The sequence below is a fragment of the Strix aluco genome, chromosome 2 (assembly GCF_031877795.1).
Source record: "Strix aluco isolate bStrAlu1 chromosome 2, bStrAlu1.hap1, whole genome shotgun sequence".
Lineage (NCBI taxonomy): Eukaryota > Metazoa > Chordata > Aves > Strigiformes > Strigidae > Strix > Strix aluco.
Genome location: NC_133932.1, coordinates 123528551 through 123541872, shown reverse-complemented (window position 1 = coordinate 123541872; position 13322 = coordinate 123528551). Strand labels below are relative to the sequence as shown.

General features: G+C 43.9%; 1 protein-coding gene across 1 annotated transcript in view; it reads left to right on the top strand.

Moving 5' to 3' along the window:
- The first annotated feature begins 523 nt into the window (after positions 1-523).
- ARHGAP42 (Rho GTPase activating protein 42) overlaps positions 524-13322 on the top strand; it is a 175770-nt gene continuing 162971 nt past the window's right edge. The window contains exon 1 of the mRNA XM_074816203.1: positions 524-979. Within this exon, the coding sequence (XP_074672304.1) occupies positions 826-979 (154 nt within the window). The 5' untranslated portion in view covers positions 524-825. The remainder of the gene's footprint in view (positions 980-13322) is intronic.

Sequence of the window (13322 nt, the reverse complement as noted above, 5' to 3'; positions counted from 1 at the left end):
CCCCCGGAGCTCTGCCCCGCCGCAGGCCCGCCCGGGCAGGCCCTGCCGGGGTGCCATGGCAGGTCCCCCGGCGGAGCAGGCACGCTGGCCTGGCGGCCTCAGGCCCCATCCCCGCGGCTCCTCCGGCGCTGGCCGGACGCACCTGGCTGGCGGCTGCCTCCCCCCAGCACGGGCGGCCGCTCGCCTCCGCATCAGCCCGGCACAAACCGGCCTCCTCCACGCGCGCGGTTTTAACCACCCCTGAGCCTCCCTCCCCGAAACCGCAGGTAACGGAGGAGGCGGGCGCTGGCCACCGCAAGGCCGTGCGGGCCCTCCGCGCCCCTGCGCTTCACCTCGCCCCAAGCCGGGCCCGTCCGCGCCGCCGCTGGAGGGCAGAGCGCGGCGGGGGCGGCGGCGAGCGAGGGGCGGGCACTGCCGGGGCCGCATCCCCGGCGTGTGAGGTGCCGCGGCGGGAGGAGGGCGGCCGTGGCCGGGCTGGGGAGGGCTCACACTGAAGTTAGGGCCGGGGAGGGAGGAAGAGGGAACGCTGCCGGAAGCGGCGGAGCGGCGGCGGCACTGGGAGCCCGCGGAGCTCCGCGGGCAGCATGTAGCTGGGTGACAGCGACCGGAGCGCGCCGCCTCCGCCGCCAGCGGCCGCCGGGCGCTGAGGGGGCCGGTGCACCGGGTCGGAAGCCTCTCCGGGGAGGCGGAGGGGGTGGCAGCCGCGCCTTGCCGCGCCTCTCTCCCCACTTTCCCCTTGCCCTCAGCACCGTCTCTCGGCGCGGCCCTCCCTCAGCCGCCCGCCCCTCTGCCGCCGGCCGGGGGGCTGCGGCCGCCGCCGCTGCCATGGGGCTGCCCACGCTGGAGTTCAGCGACTCCTACTTGGACAGCCCGGATTTCAGGGAGCGCCTGAAGTGTCACGAGATCGAGCTGGAGCGGACGAACAAGTTCATCAAGGAGCTGATCAAGGACGGCAGCCTCCTCATCGGGGCCCTGCGGAGTGAGTGGGGCGGGGGCGCCGGGGGCGGCGGCAGGAGAAGGGGCTTCTTTTGTTTGAATGGGCGCCGGGAGCGGGCTCCCCTGCCGGCAGCCGCCGTAAAGCGCCTCGTAAACTTTCTCCCCCGCTCCCTCCCCGCCGCTGCGCCTCGCCTCGCCTGGCCTGGCCTGCGGCGGGGCTGGGTGGGTTTCCCGGGGGAGCGGGGGCGGCGCGGGGCCCTGCCCCGGCCCGGGGGCCCGGCCGCGCCCTCCCCGGCGGGGGCAGCGGCAGCGCGGGGGCGCTGCGCGGCGGCCGAGGCGGCCCCGCCGGGGGAGCGGGAAGAGCCCAGCTGCGGGCTGGGGCCGGACGCCGCGGTGTGGGGCGCTGTACGGACCGGGCGCGTAGTGCTGCCGGGGGTCTCGTTCTGGGACGCCGGCTGCCAGTTCGGTGTCTTTCGGTAATGGAGATGTCCCGAATAAATGGGCAAAGGAAGACACTGAAGTGAATTTATGTGAAGAGAGTTTACATCTCACACCGTGCCCCCTTACCCTCCCCCCACGCCTGTCTTGTAGTATGTAGTAGATCAACTTTTGATCTGTGTTTTGAAAGATTCTGGAAGAAGCGATAAGGATGAACAGTTTCATGCTTTTAAAGCACAAAAGTGAGTTGAGCACTGACAGCTTCCCCGGGCGTGAAAACGGCCCTCACGCTTCGAAGAGCATAAAGTGAAAACTAGGAATTGCCTTGAGCATTACTAGATTCGGCTTGCCCTCCTCCCCTGTAACTCCTTGCTACCTACTTCTTGTCTTTAAGTCACTTTGGATCTCTCTTACCTGTTGCTCAGAGCTTTCATTCAGGTAGAGCTGAGAAGTAACTTACAGCCTCTCGTGTTGCAATGTGAGATGTTCAAGAAAAAAAATCACTTCAGTCTGTATAAATACCTGCCACATTGGCATGCTATGCTACTTTTTGTAGGGTGAAGGGGAGCAGCATTGCACTTTATGTGGACAGTGAACAGGTGTTACTGTGAGCTCCTTAGGTTATAAGAATCCTAACTGATGCTAACCTGGCCTAAACCCAAAGTTTGTCTCTTTACCTGGGGTAGGAGGTCAAATCGTGAAGATTTTGTTTGGCCAACAGTAAGACTGAATGTTAATTGTGCTTGTTCATGCATCGACTGTATAGAGTTTACTTACAGTATTGTGTTTACTGTCGTTTTGAGACCTTTTTTTCATATAGTGCATGTGTTTCTGGACACATCTCTGTTTTAATGAATAGCTGAATCATGAATTTAGCATCTTACAGAAATTTGTATGTAAATTACTGTATTCATGCCCCCAGAATGTGAGATGATAAAATACATAGAAAATATGTGTATGTGTGTATATATATAGCTAAAAATGGTACATTTTTCCTTCCAGAGAAAAAAAGTTTGGTTTTAGTTGTACTTTTAAGTCTTTCTCCTTGCTAAAAAGTTTTATCCATAAAACAGGAAGTTTGAGCTTGTTTTAAGTAGTAAACATGTAAGCTTAATAAAAACTTACTGTTACAAACCTGGTTCTATAAGATGGTGTGCACAAATAGTAATGACAGGTTTGGATACCACATGGGTACTTTTTTGACCTGGACTAGCACTGGAAATCGACTGTTTATTGTTCCAGATCCAATATGGACAAATACAACTTTCTTCTTAAGTTGTCAAAGACAGACTGCTGTAAAAGTAATATTGTTCTTGAGAAGTAATTTAGACCTTGGTTCTGAAGTAATCCCATTATTTTTTTGAAATGTACTTGTGAGTCCTTGCTAGATTTAGACCCTCTGTCTACATGGTTGACAATTCTCTCCCTCTTTAAGGAGAAGCAACATCTCTATCTCAAGTAAGGACTACTTAACTTCCAAGTCCTTCTGATTTTTAAAACTTTTTAGTTCAAATGTTATTGTATTTGACACAATGCTTATTGTATTCTATGTGCAGCTTTAAAATGCTGTGTGCTATAGTGTCTTTTAGCCTTAGGAAAATAAGGTCTGGTCTGGTGTAGTAAGAAATATTTCTTCTTTTGTTCATTTCAAATCCCTTAGTTTCGTGACCATGCCTTCCACGGAATACTGCTTTAGTTCCTGTCTTAGGACAACTGGGGAAATGTCTGAATTTTTCTCAACAAAATAGAAATCCTGGCTTTATGCTGTAGAGACTCTGGTGTAGATGCTGTAAGGACAGTGTGCTTGTTATGGCAAGTATTACTGTTTGTATGTTTTCTGGAGTAGAGAACTTGTGACTTGTTAAAGCACACTGGCTACTCCTACTTGGCTTTAAAATCACTGGAGTGTAAAATACTTGTGCAAGGCTTTTTTTGAAAAAAATTTTCTTTGATTATCTTTGAAAATCTAATCAAATGGTGGAGGAGGGAGTTGATTTCAGTGCTGAACTCTTATGATTTGATCTTTGAATATTTAATAACTTGCAAGCCCTGGAGGACAACAGGCGTTGTTTACCATGTTTTATCTGTTTAGGTGATCTAGGATTTTTCGTTTGCATAATATTTTGGAGGATCAGTTCTGTTGGGGGGGAAAAATCTGGATGGTGCTGCAGAGCTTCGGTGGAAATGAGTTTTGGAACATGTCCTTCCTGACCAGGTTTAGAGAAGAGACAGTGAAGCTGACTTAATGCAGTTAGAAGATACTATAATCTTTAAAGTTGCCTAAATGTACAATATTATATGAAACTACAGTATGGGCATGGATTTTCAGGTGGAATTAAACTTCTCTATTATAAAAGTTACAAAATTAATCTGTGCACAATCCACTATCTAAGAAGTTATTGCAAATATGCAATGTTTATAAATACCTGACAAGAGATTCCACATAAATTGAAGGTAGAACAAATATGCTTAATGTAGTATGCAAACATTTTGCATTTTAATTGGAGTGGTCCCAAGATAAGGTCAGACTTTATTTTAATGTGGTTTTGCTATGTTCATTGTGAAGAGTGCTGCTTTCCAGAGTAGTATGCAGAGCTGTAATACCGTGCTTCATGAAGGAAGCAGCAGTTGACTATTGTGAATGTAGTGAGAGCTGATAGTGCTAGGATTGATATCAAATACTCTGCAGCCTTTTCCTAGCATTTTCTGCAGTTTCCTTCTAAGTATGTCAGACTTTGGGAGTACTCCAGAAGAGCACAGATTATATGGTCCAGTGTAGTTAGGTGTTAGCCACCGTTCCTACTTCAGACTTGTCCTACAACTAGTATCTGCACTGAGTGGACTACATTTTCTTTTTTCAAATCAACTGAGGTACTAAATACATTACTATCTCTTTAAAGACGTAGTTTATGCATATAATAAGTGTTCCTATTACATTAAAAAGTTATCTTTCGACAGAGATTTAACTCTGTGTGTAGGCACAGTTTAAGTAGGAGCATATAGTTTTCTTTGGTGCACATGGAGGAGGGTTTCTTTGTTATTAATCTATGAATTAGGAAAAAAAAAATGTAGAAAAAATGATCTCGTGTTACAACTGTCCTTGATTATTAGGTAACTGTTGATAACTTCTTCAGGCATCTAATTTAATAGATCTTTCAGATTCATGTTTAAAGTGCCTATGCTTCACATAGTCAGGTCCAGCTGTAGCTGGACTCCTGAAGCAGAATTGAAATTTCTTCTCGTTGTTTCCAGCTTGTTTTCAGTTAAAACATCAAGTCTGTTTTTCCTGTACTTTTTACCAGTAGTATACTTTCTAATTTCTTTGTAGTTGCCTTGTGAAAAAGCAGCCTAGTCTAGGGCATTGACATATAGATTATATAGGAAATTTCATTATAGAAATACTTGTATGCTTTTAATTTCTATAATAGGCCTAGTGTTCTGCCCAAGTTAATGAATATTGTTTTGAACAATCCAAAAAGGTAACATGCACCTTGTACAGGTGATCTCGTGATCTCATGGCTTATTGTTGAGTAGAAGCCTTCAGTTTTTCCCTCTGATTTTTGAGGTCACCTCTCTCCATCTTAAGTCCTATTTTAGCAACAAGTTCATGTACTCAAAGATGAGAACTACGTAAGTTTTGGTTTAAATGGTTGAAAGTTCAGTGGATTTGCAGCTGTTTTAAGTGATGCTATGCTTTTTAATATGATGCAAACAGCAATCCAGAGCTGTGGTGTAGTATAAATAAGATTTAATGGATATCTTTAGGAATTTGTAATTTATTAGCAATCATTAGTAGTCTTATTTTACTACTTAACACATGGAGAAACAGAGAAACAAGCACAAGATGGAAATACCATCTTTTGCAGGGGTGTGAGGGTTTTATAGAAATTCCACACAGAAAAGACTGTCTTGAAACTGTTTTGACATACAGTTTTCAGGGATGATTTTCTTCTCTCATAAACCTAACTATAAAAATATAGTGATGAACCTGTCTATATGTATGGAAATTTGGGAGTTAGCTGGCTGGAAAAAAAATAAGGACAAAATTACAGCATACGAACATATGATCTTGTTATCTCTCTTGGGAATTTTTTTCTTGTAAAAAACCCCCTTTGAGTCTTTCCGGAGAGATGCATTTTCCCAGATATCTTGGCCTCACATATTTTCATGAGATTATATCTTTAAAATGTCTTTTCCAGATTCTAACTGGAGCAGGACTGAGTTCATTAAATAATAACCACTGATAACAATAATTCTGTTAATTTAGATTCCAGGTAAAACAACTGATTTTTCACATTCCATATGTGATACTATGATGGTGAACATAAAATTATAAAAGTATAGCTTACTAGTGAGAATTTCAGAAATAACTCACATTGCCATTGAAAATGGATTGCTTTTAGTTGTTTTAGTCATGTAATACAAAAATGCGTAACTTGCCTTTCATGTTCGGGTTGGGTGAGAGGCAGGACGTTACAACAGGTTACATTTCTTAGTCTCTAAATACATGATTCCTTTACCAATTGAAGAAAAAGTTTCCCACTAAAAGGAAGTTGAAACTTAGTGATTGGCATTAATGTTTTAAAGTCATCTGCTCCCTAGCTGTTCTGTTACTTCTGATGGGCATTTGTACTGTCTTGTTCAACTTCTACTGATGTCTGAGTTATCTATGGATTATGGACATAGCTTTCAAAAACAGTTCCAACAGTACTCAGCCTTTCACACAAAGATACCAATGATAAGCTGGTTCTTGACCAGAGAGGGAGCTTAATTGCTTCCTCTAGCATTTAAAGCAGCTGCAATCTATATCATATTACCCAGGGTATGGAGAAGGCTGAGGTACTCAGTGACTTTTTTGCCTCAGTCTTCACCGGCCAAGTGCTCCAGCCACACCACCCAAGACACAGAAGGCAAAGGCAGGGACTGGGAGAATGAAGAATTGCCCACTGTAGGAGAAGGTCAGGTTTGAGATCATCTAAGGGACCTGAAGGTGCACAAATCCATGGGACATGATGATATGCATCAGTGGGTCCTGAGGGAATCAACAGGTGAAGTGTCTAAGCACCTATCCATCATATTTGAGAAGTCATGGCAGTCTGGTGAAGTTGCCACTGACTGGAAAAGGGGAAACATAACCCCCATTTTTAAAAAGGGAATAAAGGAAGACACGGGGAACTACAGGCCAGCTATTCTTACCTCTGTGCCTGGCAAGATCATGGAGCAGACCCTCCTGGAAACCATGCTAGGGCACATGGAAAATAAGGAGGTGATTGGTGACAGCAACATGGCTTCACTAACGGCAGATCGTGCCTGACGACTTTGGTGACCTTCTACGGCGGAGCTACAGTGTTGCTGGATAAGGGAAGAGCAGATGACGTCATCTACCTGGACTTGTGCAAAGCATTTGACACTGTCCCACGTGAAATCTTTGTCTCTAAATTGGAAAGACATGAATTTGATGAATGGATCACCCAGTGGATAAGGAATTGACTGGGTGGCTGCACTCAAAGCGTCGAGGTCAATGGCTCGATGTCCAAGTGGAGAGCAGTGATGAGTGGTGTTCCTCAGGGAATGTTTACCAGTGATGTTTAACATCTTTGTGGGCAGCATGGACAGTGGGATTGAGTGCACCCTCAGCAAGTTTGCTGATGACACCAAGCTATGTGGTGCGGTTGACACAATGGAGGGAAGGGATGTGCCATCCAGAGGGACCTTGACAGGCTTGAGAGGTGGACCTGTGCAAACCTCACGAAGTTCAACAAGGCCACGTGCAAGGTCCTGCACATGGGTGGGGGCAATCCCAAGCACAAATACAGGCTGGATGGAGAGTTCTCCTGAGGAGAAGGACTTCAGGGTATTAGTGGATGAAAAACTGACTATGAGCCAATAGTGCACTCGCACCCCAGAAAACCAGCCGTGTCCTGGGCTGCATCAAAAGAAGTGTGGCCAGCAGGTCGAGGGAGGTGATTCTGCCCCTCTACTCTGCTCTTCTGAGACCCCACCTGGAGTACTCTGTCCAGCTCTGGGGCCCCCAGTATAAGGATATGCACCTGCTCAAAGGAGTTCAGGGAAGGGCCACGAAGATGACCAGAGGGCTGGAGCACCTGCCTTATGACAACAGGCTGAGAGAGTTGGGGTTGTTCAGCTTGGAGAAAAGAAGGCTCCAGGGAGACCTTATAGCGGCCTTCCAGTACTTCAAGGGGGCTACGGGAAAGATGGGGAAGGAAGAAATTCTTTCCTATGAGAGTGGTGAGACACTGGAACAGGCTGCCCAGAGAGGTTGTGGCTGCCCCCTCCCTGGCAGTGTTCAAGGCCAGGTTGGACGGGGCTTTGAGCAACCTGGTCTAGCGGAAGGTGTTCCTGCCCATGGCAGGGGGGTTGGAACTAGATGATTTTTAAGGTCCCTTCCAACCCAAACCATTCTATGATCTTTAGCCAAATATATATGGAGAAAAGAAATACTAGTATGTAGTGGACTATTAGAGAGCGCAGTATTTTCTGTCCATCACATGATGTTTCACTTTGAACCAGGAATCCGTGCAAGTGAATTCCCGTACCGTCAGTAGCGACTACTGTGTTAATAAAGTCCTTGAGTGACTCAACGTGATTGTTCTTGTGCCTTAATATTGAAACAGGTATTCTTTAGTGAAATTTTGTAATTGGATTATGTGAAGTTACTGAAGGAGTGGGTTTGAGTTTCAAATGCCATATGAAATCATATCTCTGCTTTAAGAAAATGTTGTGCATTTTTTTAAATTAGGGTTTTCAGACTTTTCAACTGATTTCTGAAAAGGTCAAATTTAATCTGTTTTTAATGGGCCAGTTGACTTGTTGCCTACTCCATACTTCATTTGCTATGAATAAGATAAATGAATTCTGTTAATAAGAGACCAGCTGCTTCATGAATATTGCCTTTACTACAATGGAAAATATGATGCTGTGGTCACTGAACTTGTACAGATCTCTTGGGCTTTCATGGGCAGAAGTGCTACAGCAATTTGCAGTTTCCTGCAAATAGTAAATAACTTCGTATTCATCCCCTGTGAAAAATACAGAGGCCAATACAGTCCTTGTTTCTACAGAATGGTATGTAAAGCAGTGCTATGTCTTTGCCTTTTTATTTTTTCCTATAGTCTCAAAACTAATTATAAATAGATTTGGAATATAGGGGAATTGGGTATCATGGATTTCCTTTGTTAAATCCGATCTCCTGCTAGTGTTATGTCATGTAATCCCCACTTGCCAAACTCCATTTTAAAAACAGCTTTTATCCTTACTGTTTCTGGTAGAAAGCCGTTCTAGAGCCTTGTTACTCTGAGGGTTGAGTAACTCATTAAAAATAAATTTAATCTGAAAATTCAAATTTGTTTATGCTCATTTTCCTTTCACTCAATATTTCTGCACTGTTTACTTGGATTTGCTTGGGGAATAGTCACATCTTTTTGCTAGACTGAACAAGCTGTTCTCATCCTCTCTCCTAAGAGCTTCTCTGGTTTCTTGGTCATTTTAGTTGCTCTTTTCTAAGCCTTTTTGAATCAGGAGATCATAAGTAAAAGTACGGGAGACAAAAGTAGTACAGTAATGTTCACGGATTTGATCTTTGTGCATCGTATTCTGTGAGAACGTTGATGATTAAATGAAATCAATGTTTATGGTTGTCTTTTGACTATATGTTGCTACGATTCCTCAAGGGTGTGATTAAAAAGTGAAAAAGACTCAGGATCTTATAAGCAGTAGCAATGAAGTAAATATTAAACTGAAGAAAAATAGCTTGACCTTCTTCCATATTAATATGAGATTGAAATACTGTTGGACAGTAATCTAACCTCCCATTGGTACCCTGTGAAGTGCAAATAACTTTCGTTAGAAAGATAATATATTTCACAGCACATTATGAACTTTGGGCTATGTTACAGTATAGCTGTTCAGATCGCTTGGAAGTTATCAACTTAAATCACTTCCCTGTCCTGAATTATGCAAACTTGTGTTTCACAGGACACCAGAAGCTTAAACAACATGATGTTGTTGCGCTGATGTTTTGCTTAGTATAGTTCAGGCATGGGAAAATAGTATGGAAATTTCTGTATGTCTTCAGAAGTCTTATCTTCTTTTAACTTAATATTCAAAGCAGGATGCAAGGTGCTGCAATGCTTGGGTCATATAGTTGGTTCTACTACTGATGTTACTTGATATTTTGCAGGTTGCTTAAAGAAGAGAGGTTTGCATGTCAGGTGTGCATTGTAGTGTCTGTTTGCAAAGGCACTCTTGTTCACTGAAAGATACTACTTAAATTAAAGTAGGTATCACCAAGAGGATTATTTTTCTTCTGTAAAGAGCCTTTAAGTCAAATGAACATCTTGAAAAACAAAACAGGTAACAATAAGAAGAATCAGTTTGTGATTTTGCCAAGAAGAGTTGGACCAGATGATCCTTGAGGTCCCTTCCAACCTGGTATTCTGTGCTTCTATGATTTGATCCTGTAGAATTACAAGGACAAATAAGCCTCTTATTTTAATTATTCTTTGCCTTTTGTGCTTTATGAAAATCTTTTTTTCTTCCTTTGATTTCTTGTAGGTGAGGACACCTCAAACATACTTTCAGTCTTTCCCCCTCACCCCCACTTTTTTTTCTTTTCCCTCTCTTTCTGTCTTTTTCATAGATGAGAGTCCAGTGTTCTGTGTTAGTAATGCCCCCCTGCTCTGTGGTAGCAGCCAAGCTCTGCCAAAGTCAGTGTGGAAATGTTAAATCAGGTTGGTCTCAACATCAGCCCTTGAATAATATCTAACAATGACATTCCTCTTTTTTGGGTGTTTGTAGCAAAACCTTTTCCTAGTTGCTCCTTACCTATATAGCTTCCGTATAAGTTCTCATCTTCTCTACTATAGTTATTAAACTGCCATTGCAGCTTGGTATCATGTGCTTTACTGGTGCCTAATTGTTTAGATCCATTGTAGTTTTGTTGGTTTAAATAATCTTTTGTTTTGTGTAAGAGAGATACCTGCTAGTTTACCTTTGATAAATCTGTGTTGCCTTTTACCCTACTTTCTATCAGTTTCTAAGCTTTTAATTGTTCTTTCCTTCAAACAGTGTTCTAAATAATTGCTTGATTTTAAGGTCAACCTAATGGACCATTTGTCTTGGATCATTATCTTCATTTCTTAAATATAGATGTATATTTGCTATGTTACGAGAGCAGACTCCTTGATTAGATCAGTTTAAAAATCTTGGGTACTAGGTCTTGTGTTTTTATTTGTTTGGGTTTTAGTGTTATTTCTCTTAACACCTGTGAGTTTTTGGAGCTCTTTCTTTCTCTTTGTGTAACAGTGTGATAAATCTGCACTTTTAATGTACTTATTAGTTTCTCCTGATGTTTTCACACTGGTGGCATTGTTGATAATTGAGGTTGAATGTTAATTTTAGTTTAGATCCTACTTTTATCTTTGGCTGTTTCTGTGTGTCGTTTTTATTGCACGTTGTCCACCTTTGGTCTGTATTCCCTTTTGGATTTTATAGATTAAAAAGCTGTTTCTCCTTACTTTCTAAATTTTACTTTGTTTTGTCTTTGCATGCACAAGATGATAGTTTTCTAAGTATTAATGTGTCTGTGAAAATATCCTTAATTAGGCTGAAACTACCCAGTCTCTGATGAGAGCGCACAGGCTTTACCTGCAGCTGCAGGAGTGCCACAGAACTACACTGGTAGCTGACTTAGCTCTTGTGCTGTTGAAGTTCCACTAGTTTTTGGTACCAAACCTGGTTATCCTAACATCTTAAAATACATCAATATACACGTATAGTTGAATACTGATTCCACCCCCTATCCCCCCCTACCCAGTCCACGATCCTCTGCTTGCATCTCCATATCATTTCTTCAGTTAACCCCAATTTCATTGTGTTTATGCAGTCGTTCTTTTTGCAACTAACATGCAACTTCAAGGTTGTACATTTGCAGTTTCTCCATATACAGTCACATTGAATTTGGGTTCCCTTAATTACTCAGATCTTGCTTTTCTGAGGTGTGGAAATTTTGTTACAGGCTTCTTTCTTTCTTTCTTCTGTTTAATTTTTAATTGAATGAGTATCTGATTACTTATGTTATTGTGTCAGACAGGTTTTTGTCAAGTTATGTACTCGTGAAGCTCATCACAGTTTAGGCCAGTCCCTTACTAAACAAAGCCATGTAGGAAGGAAGGCTCATGGTGTATCAAGTGAATTGTGATGTGAGTTTGCTTTTTTCCCCCTGTAGCTCAGAACTGTAGTCATAAGTGTTGTCTGCTGGATGTCACAGTAATTGTGTGGTAGTTTTGAATTCTTCTATCTCCTATATTGTCGCTGCCCTCTCCTGTGAAGAGTGGTTGAGCTGTCTGGTAGTTCTCCGAGAATTTTTGACCAAAGGAGGTTACTGGAAAGCATCTCTCTGAGCCACATTTTACTGTGTAGTTTTAAGCCAGCTCTACTGCTAAACAAAGAGAAAACCTCCAGAGCCTGCCCCTTCCTTTTTTTCCTACTCTCAGACCTTGTTTCCACCCCTTTCTGTCCTGTAAGTGGTATTAGCATTGCTATTTGCTCAGCCGTTTGCTCTACCGGATCAGGGAGCTAAACTAACTCCTAATCTTTGCTGAATAATTTTCCATGTGTCCCAGTTTCCTGATTTGGTTCGCTATGCATTTGTGGAAGTACTCATCCTAGAAGAACACAGGGAACCTGGGAGCGGAAGCAATTGTGGAAGTTTGGTGGTAGGTGGAAGAATGGGGGACAGGACATTAAATTACTGTTTGATGGCAGTGACAGCTTAATTGCACATCGAACTATAGCCAAAGTTAATATACAAGTTTTCAGTGACAGCTAAGTCACATTTGTCTTGTCTTGTGTAATAATCTTATTCTTTGGTAACTAAAGAGTTGTGACTTCTGAGCTGTGTTCTTGTGGTGGGTCGACCTTGGCTGGCTGCCAGGTGTCAAGCCTGCCGCTTTCTCAGGGCCCCTCCTCAGCAGGACAGGGGAGAGAATAAGATGAAAAGCTCGTGAATTGAGATAAAGACAGGGGAAATTGCCAATGTCAGTCACAAGCAAACAGATTAGACTTGGGGAAATTAATTTAATTTATTGCTAATTAATAACACAGAATAATAAGAAGTAAAAACACAACTACAAACACCTTCACCCCCACCCCTCCTTTCTTCCCAGGCTCAACTTTACCCCTACTCTTCTACCTCCTTCCCCTGAGCAGCACAGGGAGTGGGGATGGGGAACAGGGGTTGAGGTCATTCCGTAACCATGCTGCTCCTTCCTCTTCACACTCTTCCACTGCTCCAGCGTGGGGTCCCTCCCACAGGGTACAGTCCTTCATGAAATGATCCAGCATGGGTCATTCTCCACAGCGTACAGGCCTTCAGGAACAGACTGCTCCAGCATGGGTTCCCCACACGCCACAGTTCCTGCCAGAAAACCTGCTCCAGTACATGCACCTCTCCATAGGCTGCAGGTTCTGCCAGGAGTCTGCTCCTGCATGGGCTCCCACAGGCTGCAGCTTCTTTCAGGTCACATCTGTGGTGTGGTGTGGGGTCCTCCATGAGCTGCAGTGTGAGTATCTGCTCTGTGGGCTGCAGGTGGATAACCTGTTTCCCCACAGTCTTCTCTACATGAAGGGGAGTCTCTGCTTCAGTGCCTGGAGCACCGCCTCCGCTTCCTTCTCTGACCTTGGTGTCTGCTGGGTTCTTTCTTTCCTGCTTTCTTACTCCTCTCTCCCAGCTGCTGCACAGTGGTTTTTAACCTTTCTTAAATATGTTATCACAGAGGCGCCACCAGTTTCAGTGATGGGCTCAGCTTTGGGCAGTGACAGATCTGAGCTTGAACCATCTGTGTCCGACATGGGGTCAGTTCCTGGTGTCTTCTCACAGAAGCCACCCCTGCAGCCCTCCTCCCCCTCTACCAAAACCTTGCCATGCA